Raw genomic sequence first — 18,260 nt, forward strand, 5'->3', positions numbered from 1 at the left:
CCGGATCTCAGCTCACTGCAAGCTCCGCCTCCCGGGTTTACCGCCATTCTCCTGCCTCAGCCTCCGAGTAGCTGGGACTACAGGCGCCCGCCACCTCGCCCGGCTAGTTTTTTTTGTATTTTTTAGTAGAGACGGGGTTTCACAGTGTTAGCCAGGATGGTCTCGATCTCCTGACCTCGTGATCCGCCCGCCTCGGCCTCCCAAAGTGCTGGGATTACAGGCTTGAGCCACCGCGCCCGGCCTAGAGAGTAATTTCTTTGAGTTTGCGTATACCAAATTGCAAAACCAGAGTGAAGCCCCAGGATGCTGGCAGCAGTCAGCATGGAGAAGCAGCCTGTGTCCAAGATGAGCCTGAGTGACTGCGGGGAGAAGAGTTTAGTGGGTGACAGGGACTGATCTCAAAAGGGCAGGATTGGTTTGTTTCTTTAAACAAATATTTACTGATTATCTGTGATGTGCCAAGAACTGTGCCAGACACTGGGGTTTTGTTTGCGTTTGCTTGTTTGCATTGAGAAGGAGAAAACTGAGTGTCCTGGAAGGAGAAGGGTCGGGGGTGCCCACTCCACTCCCATGTGGCATGTGTGTGGGGCAGAGTGGAAGGTTATTGGCATCCTTCCCCTGAGAAAGCTACAGGGGAAGTAGCATCCTCAGGGCAATGTCCACTGACAACAGGAGGCGGAGAGGCTTAGGGGGCCTGGCGCTTGTTTATCTTGCAGTGGGTGTCAGTGATGGAGGAAGCTGCTGGTGGCCTCACCTCCTTTTTCATGAAGAATGCCACCTTCCCCCACCACATCTACCAACCTGCCTGACCAGTGAGTCAGGTTAGCCACATCCTCTACTCTCCTTCCCATTATGAGAGTGTCCCCGGTTCCTATCACAGGCCCCCTCTTCTCTGAAGCACATTCCCTCAAACACTTCCCTTCTGTAGCTCACCTCTCCCTTTTTCTCTGCTGGACCATCTCCATTGACGTGCAAATATGCTTTCTATCTTCCATTTTTAAAAAAGCCCCTCTTTGGGAATTTATGGATTAAAAGAGATTTAAAAGACATGTACCAAAAAAAAAAAAAAAGGTAAAATTATAGCATTTAGGGATGTACCTCCCTCCTTGACCCCAAGTTGCCCCCCAGCTATTCATTTCTTTACCATTTCCTTCCTACTTTACCTCCCAGCTGCTTTCAACCCAGTTGATCACTCCCTCGCTTTCTTTTGTTGGCTTCTGTGATAGAAGTTTTCCTCCCACCGTCTGGTTTTGCCTTAGTCTCCTTTGCTTGTTTCTCTTATTTCCCTACAAGACTGTTAGGTCACCCTCTTCCTTCTCATCTCTGTATACTTTTCCCCTAAGTGGCTTCCCATGTGGATGTCTAACAGACATCTTAAATTTATGGCCAGAATTCTTGATTTTCTTCCCAAAGCTTGTCCTTCCTGTTTTCTCTATCTCGGCCGGGCACTGTGGCTCACGCCTTTAATCCCAGCACTTTGGGAAGCAGAGGCAGTCGGATCACGAGGTCAGGAGATTGAGACCATCCTGGCTAACACAGTGAAACCCCGTCTCCACTAAAAATACAAAAAATTAGCCGGGCGTAGTGGTATGTGCCTGTAGTCCCACCTACACGGGAGGCTGAGGCAGGAGAATAGCTTGAACCCAGGAGGCAGAGGTTGCAGTGAGCTGAGATCATGCCATTTCACTCCAGCCTGGCAATAGAGCAAGACTCCATCTCAAAAAAAAAAAAAAAAAAAAAAAAAAAAAATTACCTGGGCGTGGTGGCACGCACCTGTAGTCCCAGGTACTCAGGGAGGCAGAGGCAGGAGAATTGCTTGACCCAGGAGGCAGAGGTTGCAGTAAGCCAAGATCATGCCACTGCACTCCAGTCTGGGTGACAGAGGGAGACTCCATCTCAAAAAAAAAAAAAAAAAATTGCTGAAAATATGCTAACAAATATGTATAAGAAACAAGTTCATAGTAAAATTGAACTGTTTATAAATTTGGAAAGTGGTCATTTGTAGAATACAATTTTTGTCTACTTGACCTAGAACCTGGAATTAACTTGACTTGCTAATAAAATGATCATTTCATATATTAATAGCAAAGTTGAAAGTATGGTTCTTCAGCCCCAAAGTACAACAGTGGGGCTTGTAGCTGAGCAAACTACTGCACTAACACAGTGGAATCCTCTAGAGACGCTAGTGCAAGGAAACAGTGGCCATAACTGACCAAACAGAACAGACATGGACAAGGCTTTGAATGTGTGACACCTCCTCCCCTGGCCCCCTGAAACCTGGAGAGACTGGTGGCGGCAAGAACTTCATTAATTTCCTTCAGTTCTTGGCTGTGTAAAGTTACTTAGGTTCCTAATTCTAAGAGGTATGATTGATCTAGAAATTAATCAGAGATTTGGTTTACTTCTTTCTTCTTCATAAAAGCACATTTTTTAACTGAGATGACATTCACATAACAAAGTTAACCATTTTATTTTATTTTATTTTTTTTTTTTTTTTTTTTTGAGACGGAGTCTTGCTCTGTCACCCGGGCTGGAGTGCAGTGGCCAGATCTCAGCTCACTGCAAGCTCCGCCTCCCAGGTTCACGCCATTCTCCTGCCTCAGCCTCCGGAGTAGCTGGGACTACAGGCGCCCGCCACCTCGCCCGGCTAGTTTTTTGTATTTTTAGTAGAGACGGGGTTTCACTGTGTTAGCCAGGATGGTCTCGATCTCCTGACCTTGTGATCCGCCCGTCTCGGCCTCCCAAAGTGCTGGGATTACAGGCTTGAGCCACCGCGCCCGGCCAAAGTTAACCATTTTAAAATGAACAATTCAGTGGCATTTAGTATACATTAACAGTGTTGTAAAACCACCATCTCTATCTAGTTCCAAAACATTTTCATCCCCGCACAAGGAAACCCTGAATTCAGCGAGCATCTGTTCCCCTTCCACTCCCTTCAGTCCCTGGGAAGCCCCAATCTTCATTCTGTCTCTATGGATTTACCTATTCCATATATTTCACATAAATGGAATCATACAATACATGACTTTATGTCTGGCTTCTTTCACTTAGCATAATATTTTCAAGGTTCACCCACATTGTAACATGTATCAGTACTTCATTCCTTTTCATGGCTGAATAATATTCCATTTGTGTGTATATACCACAATTTGTTTATCCATTCATTCATTATTAGACATTTGGGCTATTTCCAGCTTTTGGCTATTGTGAACCAGTGCTTCTCTGAACATCCACATACATGTAATTGTTTGAGTACCTGTTTTCAGTTCTTTGGGGTATATACCTAGGAGTGGAATTGCTGGATCATATGGTAATTCTGTTTAACTCATTGAGGAGCCCACTAAACTGTTTTCCACAGTAGTTGTACCATTTTACATTCCCAGCAGCAATATATGAGCATTCCAATTTCTGCACATCCTCACCAACACTTGTTATTCTGGGGTTTCTTTAGTTATAGCCATCTTAGTGGATGTGAAGCGCATTTTCCTAATGAATACGGACGTTGAACATAGACTTGTTTCATAGACTTGTTTCATAGACTTGTTGGCCATTTGTATTTCTTCTTTGGAGAAATGTCTACTCAGGTCCTTTTTCCATTTTTAAAATTGGGTTGTCTTTTGGTTGTTGGTTTGTAAGAGTTCTTTATATATTCTAGTTTCTGTGCTCATCAAATATATGGTTTCTCCCATTCTGTAGGTTCTTTTCACCTTCTTGATAATGTCCTTTGTTGTTTTCATTTTCAATGATTTAAGTTTCTCATTTATTCATTTACTTATTCAAAAAGAATGGCACTGGGGTGGGCACTGAGCATATAGTGACAAATGAAACAAGTCCTTGTTCTCACTGAGCTTTGTTGCAACAGTAATACTAATGGTGATGTTAACTCATAACTACTACTAGTGACCAACAATGGCTGTGTGCCCAGCATTGTTCTAAGCTCTTTTATGATCTCATCTATTCCTCAGAACAACTCTGTGAAGTAGGTACTATTTTCATCCCCAGTTTACAGATGAGGGAACTGAGGCACAAAGCAATTAAATAACCTGTCCACAGTCTCAAATGAGAAGTGAGAAAGTTGTAGATCGAACCCAGGCAGTCTGCCTCCTGCACCCATCCCCTCACCACCACACTGTTCTGTCTTCAGTATGAGGAGAACAAGACTTGCCTTGTTTTTACCAGCTTTGAGAATCTAATAAAAACCCAAGGACACCCTTGTAGTCCCAGCACTTTGGAAGGCCGAGGCGGGCAGATCACTTGAGGCCAAGAGTTTGAGACCTGGCTGGGCACAGGGGCTCACACCTGTAATCCCAAAGGCAGAACTTTGGGAAGCCACGGTGGGCAGTTCACCTGAGGCCAGGAGTTCGAGACCAGCCCGGCCAACATAGTGAAATCCTCTCTCTATTAAAAATACAAAACGTATCTGGACATGTGGCAGGAGCCTGTAATTCCAGCTACTTGGGAGGCTGAGGCAGGAGAATAGCTTGAGGCAGAGGTTGCAGTGAGCCAAGATCGTGCCACAGCACTTCAGTGTAGGCAACAAGAGTGAAACTCCATGAAACCCTGTCTCTGTCTCTACTAAAACTACAAAGATTGGCTGGGCATGGTGGCTCACATCTGTGGTCCCAGCTACTGGGAACCATGAAAAAAAAAAAAAAAGACAACATTATTAAGATTACAGTAAACCGTATTTTTAAAATTATGTTTTCTTAGCTTCATAGCCCTCACATGGTTAAGCAAATACATCGGGATTTTTTTTTTTTTTTTGAGATGGAGTCTTGCTCTGTCACCCAGACTGGAGTACAGTGGTGTGATCTTGGCTCACTGGAACCTCTGCCTCCCAGGTTCAAGCGATTCTCCTGCCTCAGCCTCCCAAGAAGCTAGAAGCTGGAATTACAGGCATGTGCCACGACACCCAGCTAATTTTTGTATTTTTAGTAGAGACAGGGTTTCACCACGTTGGTCAGGCTGGTCTCAAACTCCTAACCCTAGGTGATACCCCCGCCTCAGCCTCCTAAAGTGCTGGGATTACAGGCGTGAGCCACCACACCATCTGGATCTCATTTTAAAACTAGTATTTTTGCCTTACAGAACATGATGCCTTTGCTTTACACTTTTTTTTTTTTTTTTTTTTAGATGGAGTCTCGCTCTGTCACCCAGGCTGGAGTGCAATGGCAAGAGTCACTGAGCCTGGCCTTTTTTTTTTTTTTTTTTTTGAGACAGTCTTTCTTTGTCACCCAGGCTGAAAGTGCCGTGACGTGATCTTGACTCACTGCAACCTACACCTCCTGGACTCAAGAGATTCTCCTGCCTCAGCCTCCCAAGTAGCTGGAACCACGAGCACACGGTACCACGCCTGGGTAATTTTCATATTTTTAGTGGGGATGGGGTTTCACCATGTTGGCCAGGCTGGTCTCCAACTCCTGGGCTCAAGCCATCCACCCGCCTCAGGCTCCCAAAGTGCTGGGATTACAGGCGTGAGTCACTGTGCCCGGCCCTGCTTTGCACTTCTCAGCTGTTCTGGGCAGTAATTTTAGCCTTTCCTGCTGTATAAGAGGCCACCTGTCCTGTACAGCTTCATTGAACAGCAGTCAGAAGGCTCTGACACTGAGGGAGACTTTCACATAAAAACCTACTATTTTTAAAAGACGCATTACTTCCCCAAAAGTATATGAGCACTTCAACTGTGACACTTCATTTAGCGTTTATGAAAGTCTGTAAAACAGTCTTCCAAGGGATTTAAGTGAAAATCTTGGGGGGAATCTTATTTCCAACTTCCCCATTTGCCTGCCCCTCAAAACATCTGCGTCCCGCCCTTGGCTTATACTGCCTCCTTTTTCAGGACAGTGGTGCTTGACTCAGGTCTCAGGGATAGTTCAAAACATCAGTACACGGACTGGTTGGGCTGGGTGAAAGCAGATACCAGTGGAAGACACACCATAGTAATTCTTTTTTTTTTTTTTTTTGTTGAGACGGAGTCTTGCTCTGCCGCCCAGGCTGGAGAGCAGTGGCCAGATCTCAGCTCACTGCAAGCTCCGCCTCCCGGGTTCACGCCATTCTCCTGCCTCAGCCTCCCGAGTAGCTGGGACTACAGGCGCCTGCCACCTCGCCCGGCTAGTTTTTTGTAGTTTTTAGTAGAGACGGGGTTTCACCGTGTTAGCCAGGATGGTCTCGATCTCCTGACTTCATGATCCACCCGTCTCGGCCTCCCAAAGTGCTGGGATTACAGGCTTGAGCCACCGCGCCCGGCCGCACCATAGTAATTCTTGATCCAGCAATAAAAATACCACCATAGCACATACATTAGTTACTTTATTGCCTGACTTTAAAAACAAAAGGTGTGGCCGGGCGCGGTGGCTCGAGCCTGTAATCCCAGCACTTTGGGAGGCCGAGACGGGCGGATTACGAGGTCAGGAGATCGAGTCCATTCTGGCTAACACGGTGAAACCCCGTCTCTACTAAAAAATACAAAAAACTAGCCGGGCGATGTGGCGGGCGCCTGTAGTCCCAGCTACGTGGGAGGCTGAGGCAGGAGAATGGTGTGAACCCAGGAGGCGGAGCTTGCAGTGAGCTGAGATCCGGCCACTGCACTCCAGCCTGGGCGACAGAGCGAGACTCCGTCTCAAAAAAAAAAAAAAAAAAAAAAAGTGTGCATAAAAGATATTTTTATTGTTTCGACATTGGGCTTTGAATATGTTGTAGTTAAAGAGGTAGCAGGGGGCCGGGCGCGGTGACTCACGCCTGTAATCCCAGCACTTTGGGAGGCCGAGGCCGGCAGATCACGAGGTCAGGAGATCGAGACCATCCTGGCTAACACGGTGAAACCCCGTCTCTACTAAAAATACAAAAAAATTAGCCGGAGGTGGTGGCGGGCACCTGTAGTCCCAGCTACTCGGGCGGCTGACGCAGGAAAATGGTGTGAACCTGGGAGGCGGAGCTTGCAGTGAGCCGAGATCCCGCCACTGCATTCCAGCCTGAGCGACAGAGTGAGGCTCCGTCTCAGCGAGAGAGGGGGAAGAGGTAACGGGCCAGGTATGGTGGCTCATGCCTGTAATCTCAGTACTTTGGGAGGCCGAGTCAGACCGATCACCTGAGGTCGGAAGTTCGAGAACACCCTGACCAACATGGAGAAACCCCCATCTCTACTAAAAATACAAAATTAGCCAGGCATGGTGGCGCATGCCTGTAATCCCAGCTACTCAGGAGGCTGAGGCAGGAGAATCACTTGAACCCAGGAGGCAGAGGTTGCAGTGAGCCGAGATCGTGCCATTGCACTCCAGCCTGGGCAACAAGAGCAAAACTCCGTCTCAAAAAAAGTAGCAGGGTATACAGAAATCAGAGACAGAGACGGAATTAATTACAGAATGTCAGGAAGATGCCTGACACTGGTCTCTTCCTTTGTTTTTTTGTTTTGTTTTGTTTTTGAGATAGCTTACTCTGTCACCCAGGCTGGAGTGCAGTGCGCATGCGCGGCTCATTGCAGCCTCAACCTCCTGAGCTCAAGTAAGCAGCTGGGACTACAGGCACATGCCACTATGCCTGGCTAATTTTTTTAATTTTTTTGTAGAGATGGGATCTCACGATGTTGCCCAAGCTGATTTGACTGCCCCCGGCCTTTTTTTTTTTTTTTTGGAAACAGTTTTACTGTTTCCCAGACTGGAGTTGAGTGGCTTGACAGCTCACTGCAGCCTCAAACTCTTGGGCTCAAGCGATCCTCCCGCCTCAGCCTCTTAAAATGTTGGGATTATTGGCCGGGCGCGGTGGCTCAAGCCTGTAATCCCAGCGCTTTGGGAGGCCGAGACGGGCGGATCACGAGGTCAGAAGATCGAGACCATCCTGGCTAACATGGTGAAACCCCGTCTCTACTAAAAAATACAAAAAACTAGCCGGGTGAGGTGGCGGGCGCCTGTAGTCCCAGCTACTCGGGAGGCTGAGGCAGGAGAATGGCCTAAACCCGGGAGGCGGAGCTTGCAGTGAGCTGAGATCCGGCCACTGCACTCCAGCCCGGGCGACAGAGCGAGACTCCGTCTCAAAAAAAAAAAAAAAAAAAAAAAAAAAATGTTGGGATTGCAGGCATGAGCCACCACGCCTGACTGGTCTGTTTCTTACAGCAGTGCAACATGCCAAATATGTTCATGCTAGTGCTCTGCTGGAAAAGGAAGCAAACCTCTGTAAGGAAGCGCATTTCTTATAGGTGTCCAGTAGGTGGCAGTCTTGTCTGGACCTGCAGAGAAAGAGCCGGAACCCTGGTTTTGCAAGGCTCTGGGAGCAAAGAATTATAAAACATCAGTGTTGTTAGCACCCTGGAAATGGCTGCATGGAATATCCACAGTTCCCAGATACAATGCCATTTCTGTGGCTCCTTCTGCCAAAGGAATACTAAGCCTGCTGCTACAGCCCTGTCTCTTGTTCACAGTGGTTTCCTGGGCAAGTCATTTATTCTTGGTTTTTTCATCTATTCAATGAGATCATCAGACAATTGATCACTGAGGTTTCCTCTGATGCTGATAGGCTGGGGATTCCAAAGTTCCTCTTTGGATTGGAGGAATGAATGTGTCTCTTGCACCACTAAAGTTTCCATGGAGTGTGAGTGGCCAGCACCTCACACCTGTTTTCTGTTTTTTTTGAGATGGAGTCTCACTCTGTTGCCCAGGCTGGATTGCCCAGGCTGGAGTGCAGTGGCACAATCTTGGCTCACTGCAACCTCTACCTCCCGGGTTCAAGCGATTTTCCTGCCTCAGCCTCCTAAGTAGCTGGGATTACAGGTGCCTGCCATCACACCTGGCTAATTTTTGTATTTTTAGCAAAGAAAGGGTTTCACCATGTTGGCCAGGCTGGTCTTGAACTCCTGACCTCAAGTGATCCTCTCGCTTCAGCTTCCCAAAGTGCTGGGATTACAGGCGTGAGCCACTGCGCCCAGTCACATCTGTTTCATTTACTGCTGTTTCATCAGCACAAGCACTGCACTTAGCACGAGCTCAATCCCTGTTTGTCAAATGCATGACCATGGGCCCCACAGAGCATCCCCTCAGCTTCATGGGGCCTGAACTCTCAAACATTCAAACCCTCCTGATGATACCTCCTCCCTGAATACTCTCATCCTTCCCGAACCCGTACTCCCTGGCTTCTTCCTATGGCTCTAGAAACTGCTTCTTGGTCTTTTATACATTCCCATTCCTCTACCAGTTCCCTAGGTGTCAATTTTTTTTTTTCCAGCATTCAACCCCAGGTCCTCTTCTCCTTTGCTGTCTGTGGCACCTCGTTCGCTCCCATGACTTTAATTACCACCTACCACCTACCACCTTGATGACAGAAACAATAGTCGCTAACCTTTGTAGAGTGTTAACTCTATGCTGGGTACTGCCCTTGATCTTTACTCACTTACCCCTCACAACAAGCCAAGGAGGTGGACACTATTACTTTCCCCATTTTATGGGTGGAGGACAGAGTAGCTGAGTGACCTCTCTACAGCTCTAGACCCGTGTCTCCATTTGCCTTCAGAACACCTCCCCTCAGATGTCACCAGTGGACTTCTGATATTCCAGTTCCAAAGCCTTTCTTCTCCAAGGTCCCAATCTCAGTGAAATATTGAGTGAAATACCCTTGGCAGCTCAGTGAAATATCTACCCAGGCTAGAAATTTGGTAATTGTCATGTCTTTTTGCTTCCCACCTTCAACCAGCTTCTAACAAGACCAGTCAATTCTAACTCCTCAATATTCAGATCTATTCCCTCTTCTCCATTCTGTCTCCACTGCTGTAATTCAGTCTTCATACTGCTCACCTGCACTGGCCTCTACACCAATCTTCATCTCTCCAGTACGGCGCCCACACATGGTTCATTTTCCTAGTCCACCACCAGAGTGGAGGCAGTAGAGCTTAGTGGTGAAGAATATGGCCTTTGGAATCACAACTTTTTTTTTTTTTTTTTTTTTTTTGAGATGGTGTCTCACTCTGTCACCCCGACTGGAGTACAGTGACGCAGTCTCGGCTCACTGCAACCTCTGCTGCCTGGGTTCAAGAGATTCTCCTGCCTCAGCTTCCCAAGTAGCTGGGATTACAGGCGCCTGCCACTGCACCTGGCTAATTTTTGTAGTTTTAGTAGAGACAGGGCTTCACCATCTTGGCCAGGCTGGTCTTGAACTCCTGACCTCGTGATCCACCTGCCTCAGCCTCCCAAAGTGCTGGGATTGATTACAGGCGTGAGCCACCGCGCCTGGCCTGGAATCAAAACTATTCTTATTAGCTATCTCATCCTGGGCGAGCTACCCAACATTTTTGAGCCTTCCTTTTCTCTGAAATGAAAGATGAGAAAAATACCTGCTGTATTGGGTTGTTGGCACATGCAAAGCCCCTCAGAAGATGGGGCTGGCCCACCTCCACAGGCTTAGCTCTGATGCATGGCCCAGCATCCCTATTTCCCAACCAGATCTCCCTTGCCTGGTCACAAGTGTAACATGGCACTATCCAACATGGCACTTGCCACGTTCTACATTCCAGCCCCTCCCTTCTCCCCATGGTTTTGCCAATTCAAGCATCACCTTCTCCAAGGAATCCTTCTCCTGATTCTCCATCCCCTATCATCTCCACTCCATCAACCAGCCTGGCTTCCTTTGTGTTCCCATGGCCCAGATAACACTGCATCATAAATGCCAGTCTCCCTATTGGTGTCCCCCACTCAGCTGTGATGTCCCTAAGGCCAGTGATTAGATCTTAGTCCTCTTCATAGCCCAAGCCCAGAGGCCTGGCACAGACAAGATGCTCAATGAGAATTTTGTTAAATGAATGAATCAATGAATAAATCAGTGATTGCTCAGCTTTAGGACATTTGGGTGTTATCAGCACCACAGGCTTTAGGCAAAGCTGCCAAAGATAGTCTTTTGTTGTCCTTTGCTTTCGGAAGGAATTGCCCTTCATAGTAACTGGCACGATATATGAAGAGTTGTAACTGGCTGTGGTTCCTGTGAAGGCATTTGGGCAGAGACCAGTACTTTCACTTTGGGTATAAACAGTGACAGCTGTGAATTTTAAAACTCAGTCAAAAACGATTCAGTGAATAAATCTTCATTTTTCTAAGTAGCTCCAAGTGTAACAAATACATAATTAGCAAAAGATTAAGCATTTAGTGTAAAGTGAATAGTCAGAACTAGACGTTTGTCTCCTAGAGCATTTGGTTCTGCATGGGCAGAAAATGCTATTTGTGGTCAGGAAATTTTCTTTTTTTTTTTTTTTTTTTGAGACGGAGTCTTGCTCTGTCGCCCGGGCTGGAGTGCAGTGGCCGGATCTCAGCTCACTGCAAGCTCCGCCTCCCAGGTTTACGCCATTCTCCTGCCTCAGCCTCCGGAGTAGCTGGGACTACAGGCGCCCGCCACCTCGCCCGGCTAGTTTTTTTTTTTTGTATTTTTAGTAGAGATGGGGTTTCACTGTGTTAGCCAGGATGGTCTCGATCTCCTGACCTCGTGATCCGCCCATCTCGGCCTCCCAAAGTGCTGGGATTACAGGCTTGAGCCACCGCGCCCGGCCAGGAAATTTTCATAAAAATATCTTCACCTGTTCGTTTCTACCCTGAATGTCCACCAAGTCATGTCTCGCTGCAGGAAGAGCTCTTGGGCATAGGCAGACATTTGCCCAGGATGTCCTGGCATTACGTGCTGCCAGCTTGTGCCTGGAAAGAGCCCAACTACTAATGAGGGATGTGCTGCAGGCAACAAAGCCAAGTGTCATCAGATGCATGAGGGACCAGGCCACTTGGCTCCAAAAAAATGAGCTGCACCAATTCAAGAAGAGGGAAGAAACCAAATAGTAGAACAAGTGAGAAACACTTTCAGGCACCAGCCAGTGCAGGCTGCGGCTGCCACGCAGCCAGAGATGTCCAGTCTGCCATTCTATTCAGATCAGAGAGTGTTTGGGGGAAGCCAGGGAAGCTCGAGTGCTTTGCACCTTCCTGGGGCTTGTCCCTTTCCCTCCACAATGTTGCTGGGCCTTTGATTCCAAAATAGGACCACATCTGGGCAACCAGAGGCTGCAGAGGATGGGCAGATGGGATTGTGAGGGCTACCCTGGAAGACCTGGAAGAAAGAGGCAGCCCAACGGCAGTGGCTGGTTGGTCATACGAAGTGTTTCTGGACCGGGCATGGTGGCTCACACCTGTAATCCCAGCACTTTGGGAGGCCGAGGTGGGTGGATCACCTGAGAACAGGAGTTAGACACCAGCCTGACCACCATGGAGAAACCTGTCTCTACTAAAAATACAAAAAATTAGCTGGGTGTGGTGGTGCATGCCTGTAATCCCAGCTAGTCGGGAGGCTGAGACAGGAGAATCGCTTGATCTTGGGAGGCGGAGGTTGTGGTGAGCCAAGATCGCACCATAGCACTCCAGCCTGGGCAACAAGAGCGAAACTCCATCTCCAGAAAAAAAAAGAAGAAGACTTATCTTTCTGATCATAGTGGGCTGGGCAATTTCAACAAATATCACTCCTGGAACTACTAAAATATCTACAAAAAAACAAAAAACAAAAAACAAAAAACAAAGGATGTAGTCTTATTAATAGCATTGGAGAAAGTACAATGAAGAATTATCATACCGAAATCCAGGGGAAGCTGAGAACCCAGAAAGGTAAGCCAGCCCTCAAAGTTGAGGCCGTTTGCTGATCCTGAAGCAACTAACAGCATCAAAAGGCAAAACACGCCGGGCATGGTGGCTCATGCCTGTAATCTCAGCACTTTAGGAGGCTGAGGCAGGTGGATCACTTGAGGTCAGGAGTTCGAGACCAGCCTGACCAACATAGTGAAACCCCATCTCTACTAAAAAATACAAAAATTAGCCGGGCATGGTGGTGCGCACCTGTAATCCCAACTACTCAGGAGGCTGAGGCAGGAGAATCCCTTGAACCCAGGAGGCAGAGGCTGCAGTGAGCTGAGATCGTACCACTGTACTCCAGCCTGGGCAACAGAATGAAACTCCATCTCAAAACAAAACCAAAAAATGGGGCAAAAGAAAGAGAAGGCACTGAGATCCTGCTCTCGGTGGGAAGTCTGATACCTCTAGCATACATACTTTAAGATAGGAACCCAGAAGACAGTGCCCTCAAGGTCAAGGTGGGCCAAAAGTAAGCCAGCCCTCAGGTGGTCTTGTATGGGTTATATAACCACCAGGTGGTCCGGAGAACCTCAAGTATTGAATGTGGACAAAGGTAGTCCAGAATTGCTTGTGCCCCCAGGTACCTGATAATAACAGATGAAAACTATCTCTGGAAGAAAGTACCATCATCCTAACTCTTTTTTCCTACACTTAATTTTTCAAATATGAGACCAGTCCAAAGTATAAAATAATCATGTACACAAAGTCGTCACTATAAATTGGAACTAGCAGACTTTCTAGAAAGACTCACAAGACTTCAGCCAAATTACTAGATACAGACTGTCAAAAACCAGGTTTTCATTTTTTAAAAAAGAAACAATCTTATAAACATTTAGCTTTCTAAATGTTTACAAGAAGCTAAAAAAAAAAAAAAAAAGTGACAGTAAGCCAGGCACAGTGGCTAACACCTGTAACCCCGTCTCTGCAAAAAATACAAAAAATTAACCAGGCTCATGAGGCTGACGTGGGAGGATTGCTTGAGCACACCACTCCACTACAACCTAGGTGACAGTGAGGCTCCATGATCACGAAAACAAGGAAGATTCTGGACCCAGTAGCCTGGTAAGAGAGGTCTTGCTGTGCTGCTTAGACTGGAGTATATAGTGACAACATTCTTTCACCACAGCCTTTACTCCCCAGGCTCAAACAATTCTCCTACCTTAACCTACCTCAGCCCTGCAAGTAACCAAGATTAGCGATACCACCAACACACTAATTTGGAGCTGTAGACACACCCCATCCTCCCAAAAAGCCAAAACCAACAAGCATAGAACACCACATTGACAATCCCTATCTCTAACAAACTGCACACTTAGCCCCGCCTGAGCAGGACATCCAAAAAAATTCAGTAACAAACTCACAATTAGTTCCTCCCCACGGAAATCTTCAGTAAAAGGCGAAAGACTTATTCGTTATGAAGAGAAACCAGAGCATAGCCACCATCCTTGTGCCTGGCTTCCCAGATATTGACTGATCCCCCTACACTTACGGTGCCTTTGGACCCGCAGACAGAAGCTTTTCTTCCACTCTAGAAAATTGTCCTAAACATGTTCTCACTGGGTAAAATCTCCTGACAAAGAAAAAAAAATTTAAATATTATTATTCAAGCAGATAACCCTGGTAATAATTCTCGTATCTACCTTGCATTCTGGGATGCAAATGAGCTGAGGGGGGAACAAGGACTTCCCCTAAACCCTCTCTCTTACCAGTAAATGGAGAGAGAGAGGCACTTGACTACTGAGCTGGTAGTCAAGTTCTATCTTCCATGTAGCCGCCACATGTATTCAGAGTAGCAATGCCGGATGCACAGTGACTCACACCTATAATCCTGCACTTGAGGAGGCAGAGGTAGGAGGATCACTTGAGCCCAGGAGTTCAAGACCAGCCTGGACAACATAGTAAGACCTTGTCTCAGAAAAAAAGTAAAATTTAAATTAAAAAAAAAAAAAAAAAAAAGGCCGGGCGCAGTGGCTCATGCCTGTAATTCCAGCACTTTGGGACGCCGAGGCAGGTGGATCACCTGAGGTCAGGAGTTCAAGCCCAGCCTTGCCAACAGGGTGAAACCCCGTCTCTACTAAAAATACAAAAATTAGCAGGGTGTGGTGGCAGACGCCTGTAATCCCAGCTACTTGGGAGGCTGAGGCAGGAGTATCGCTTGAACCCAGGAGGCAGAGGTTGCAGTGAGGGATTGCACTCCAGCCTGAGTGACGAGAGTGAAACTCTTGTCTCAAAAAAAAAAAAAAAAAAAAAGTATCATTTACCTGCCAGGTGCGGTGGCTCATGCCTGCAATCCCAGCACTTTGGGAGGCCGCGGCGGGTGGATCACGAGGTCAGGAGTTCAAGATCAGCCGGCCAAGATGGTGAAACCATGTATCTACTAAAAATACAAAAAAAAATAAAATAAAATTAGCCAGGCGTGGTGGCAGGAGCCTCTCGGAAGACTGAGGCAGGAGAATCTCTTGAACCCAGGAGGTGGAGGTTGCAGTGAGCCGAGATCATGCCACTGCACTCCAGCCTGAGCGACAGAGTGAGACTCCGTCTCAAAAAAAAAAAAAAAAAAAAAAAAAAGGTAGCATTTACGCTGGTGTGCCATCGCCTTAGCATCTCCTCCTGCCCCCTCTACCTCTGTGGTTCCTTTCTCTTCTTTACAAAAACATTCAATCCTTGCCGATTTTCTCTGGTGCTCCCACAGCCCAACCACTGACTCCTTCCACAGCACCTGTCACCATATCATCGCTGCCTGTTTGTGCATGCTCAAGGAGCGTTGGTCGAATGAATGAATTCAGTTGGTCGAATGAATGAATTCAGTCTGTACCCAATGCCGCACCTGGCACGATAGGCATTCACATGCAGCCGTGCCGAAAGGCTGAGTGAATGCTGGACTGAATGAACGCCTGTAAAATATCTACAGGAAAGCCTGCAGGAAATGCCCTCCATAAATTCTAGTCCCCTTCTCCTTCCTAACCAAATCCTCCTCTCCTTCTGCTTCCACCATTTCCTAGCTGTGTAGCTTAGGCAAAGTGGTTTACCTCTCGGTGCCTAATTTTGGCAAAGGTAAAATGGGGAAGTGAACCTCATCTGGTTCTGGAGAACTTCCACGGATGCTGTATGGAAAGCCTGGCACCGTGCCTAGTGGAGAGGGCTCGATGGTAGTTAGAAGGAGCGCCTACCTTGCTTCCCCTTTCTCATTTCCTGCCACAAGTCTCTCACCCACTTTCTCTGTCTCCCTCTCACCCCTTGTCTTTCTCCATCTTGTCTTCCTATAAAGACCCAGCACTTCCCTCCTCCATGAAACCTGGATTCCTCCAAGGCGAAGGCCCACCTCTCTGGGGCCTCTCAGCCTCCAGCGCTGACATCCTAGGCCGCCTCGACAGGTGGGCTCACCATACAACCCTTCCTCCTCCCCCTTCAGCCCCCGCCTCCTGCTCTTCAACTGAGGTTCGCTTTCCCAGCTTCCCCACGCCCCGCACAGTGCTGGTCAGTAAAAGGTCGAGAGGAGGACAGTGACGAGTGGCGACTTGGTTCACGGGGTTCTTTGCTTCCTCGGTGGCGGAGGGGCCTGGGGCCTCTCTCCAGCACCTCTGCCCTTCCCCAGCCATCGAGTTGATCAAGGACCTGGTGGGTTACGATGTGCGCCAGGCGCTGCTCAAGGGCCTCGTGGCGCTGCTGATACCGTCAGTCAAGGAGACCTCCAAACTGCAGGCCAAGATCCTCAGTGGTACGGACCTGCTCAAATGGGGCTGCCTGGGCCAAGGGAGGGGGGTCTCCTGCCTCACGGCCGCCTCCTCCTCAGACCCCTCGGTTCTCCAGCTCACCCCCAGCCTGCCGATGTTTTTGCAGCAGGCCGCGGCCGCCAAGGCCATCGGGTAAGCGGGCAGAGGGTAGTGGGTGGCTACAAGCCTGGTTTGGCGCTGCCCGCGGGCCCCAGGAGCGCTCAGGACGCCGTGCGCCAGGTGGTGGGGGGGTGTGCGCCGGGTGAGCCCAGGGCGTCGGCCCAGCCCGAACCCCCTGGCTCAGGGTCCTGGCACGCAACGACATGAGCATCGCCGAGGAGCTGCTGTACCTGCGCGTAGTGCGCGGCCTAATGGCCGCCATGGGCAACATGGACCACAGCAACAGCCAGCGGTTGGCCAGCCTCACGCTGGAGGTGCGCACTGCGGCTAGCGAGGGGGCGGGAAGGGCGGCGGCAACCGCAGTCCCGCCGCCCCCGCAGTCACGCCGCCCCGCCCGCGCGGCGCAGTGCTTTGTGCAGATGTTCCCTTTGGTGGCGGAGTACGTGCGCAAAGGCATGGGAGAGGAACTCTACCAGCTCTTCCTGGTAAGTGCGCCCTCAGATGGCGACTCGGACAGTGTGGTGCCCCTCCACACCCATCCTGGAGCGTTCCACATGCAGAGTGGACCTGGCCACCAGCTGCAGGAGGGACTGCTCTGGCCTAGGCTCCTCTACCCGCCACCTTCTTGTTCGCTTTCCTGCCCTTTCAGTCAGGCTGCCAACCCACCCCCCACCAGCAACATCCCTCTGCCAAGCCCAACTCCAAGTCCAGACTGCCCTGGCACCCCAGCCGGGTCCCCCTTGCTCCTGTCCTCAGAGCAACGCTGAGGACTTGTACATGAAATTAGACAGCATTCAGGCGGACATCTTGGCGGCCAACAAAGTCAATGTTACCAAAGGTGAGTGTGGGGCGAAGGAAGCCGGGCGCAGGCGCCGCCAGCACAGCCTCACGTCCGCCTTTCTTGCATGCAGCCCTGCGCCTCCACGGCAGCTCCTACAGCATGGACACTCTCTATGGCTCGCATGATTCGGCTCAGATGGCCTACCTCACACACTTCGAGAAGGAGGATGTGGAATCAAAGGAGTAACAGCTCCTGTGGCAAACCAGGAAGGCCAAGGCTGCGGGGCAGGGAAGCCTGGCAACAGGAAGGCGTCTGGGGTCAAGCTCAGAGCCACTCCACTTGGCTCCAGGGGGGGAGACGGGGATTAGGCACCCCAGAAGGGCAGAGGGAGAGCCGCTGGCTGTGAAGAGTCAATAAACAGCCTTGATACCTGTCTGTTCTTTGTGTGTGTGGAGAGGGAGGGAGGTCAAGTGAGAGCTATAATGACAGGTGGTGGTGCCTGTGCTCCTCAAATTAAAAAGCACGTCCAAGTTTAGGACAGTGGCTTGCACCTGTAATCCTAGCTACTCTGCAGGCTGAAGGAAAAGGATCTCTTGAGCCCAGAAGTTGGAAGCCAGCATGGCCAACAAAGCAAGACCCCATCTCAAAAACAGGCCAGGCACGGTGGCTCACGCCTGTAATCCTGGCACTTTGGGAGGCTGAGGCAGGCGGATCACCTGAGGTCAGGAGTTCGAGACCAGCCTGGCCAACGTGGTCAAACTCCGTCTCTACTAAAAAAATTAAAAATAAATAAAAAATTAGCCGGGTGTGGTGGCATACACCTGTAATCGCAGCTACTCGGGAGGCTGGGGCAGGAGGATCACTTCAACCCGGGAGGTAGAGGCTGCAGTGAGCCAAGATCACACTACTGCACTCCTGCTGCCTGGGGGACAGGGTGAGACTCCTTCTCAAAAAAAAAAAAAAAAAAAAAAAAAAAAAAAAAAAAAAGCAGATCCAGAGGGAAGGGCCAAT

The 18,260-nt window shown here is 48.9% G+C and overlaps 1 protein-coding gene and 1 non-coding gene across 2 annotated transcripts in view; one reads left to right on the forward strand and one right to left on the reverse strand.

Annotated features, from left to right (window-relative positions):
• The window catches only part of ARMH1 (armadillo like helical domain containing 1), a 38,699-nt gene extending 21,017 nt beyond the window's left edge, over nucleotides 1–17,682 (forward strand). Inside the window, exons 7-12 of the mRNA XM_030942172.1 lie at nucleotides 16,231–16,353; nucleotides 16,429–16,501; nucleotides 16,653–16,782; nucleotides 16,876–16,953; nucleotides 17,225–17,306; nucleotides 17,380–17,682. Coding sequence (XP_030798032.1) covers nucleotides 16,231–16,353; nucleotides 16,429–16,501; nucleotides 16,653–16,782; nucleotides 16,876–16,953; nucleotides 17,225–17,306; nucleotides 17,380–17,495 — 602 coding nt within the window. The 3' untranslated portion in view covers nucleotides 17,496–17,682. The remainder of the gene's footprint in view (nucleotides 1–16,230; nucleotides 16,354–16,428; nucleotides 16,502–16,652; nucleotides 16,783–16,875; nucleotides 16,954–17,224; nucleotides 17,307–17,379) is intronic.
• LOC115892450 lies at nucleotides 13,950–14,069 on the reverse strand. The gene has a single exon (XR_004052332.1). It is a non-coding gene; the product is annotated as a U5 spliceosomal RNA (small nuclear RNA).
• Nucleotides 17,683–18,260: the final 578 nt, after the last annotated feature.

This window comes from Rhinopithecus roxellana, chromosome 12, assembly GCF_007565055.1.
Source record: "Rhinopithecus roxellana isolate Shanxi Qingling chromosome 12, ASM756505v1, whole genome shotgun sequence".
NCBI classification, from domain to species: Eukaryota; Metazoa; Chordata; class Mammalia; order Primates; family Cercopithecidae; genus Rhinopithecus; species Rhinopithecus roxellana.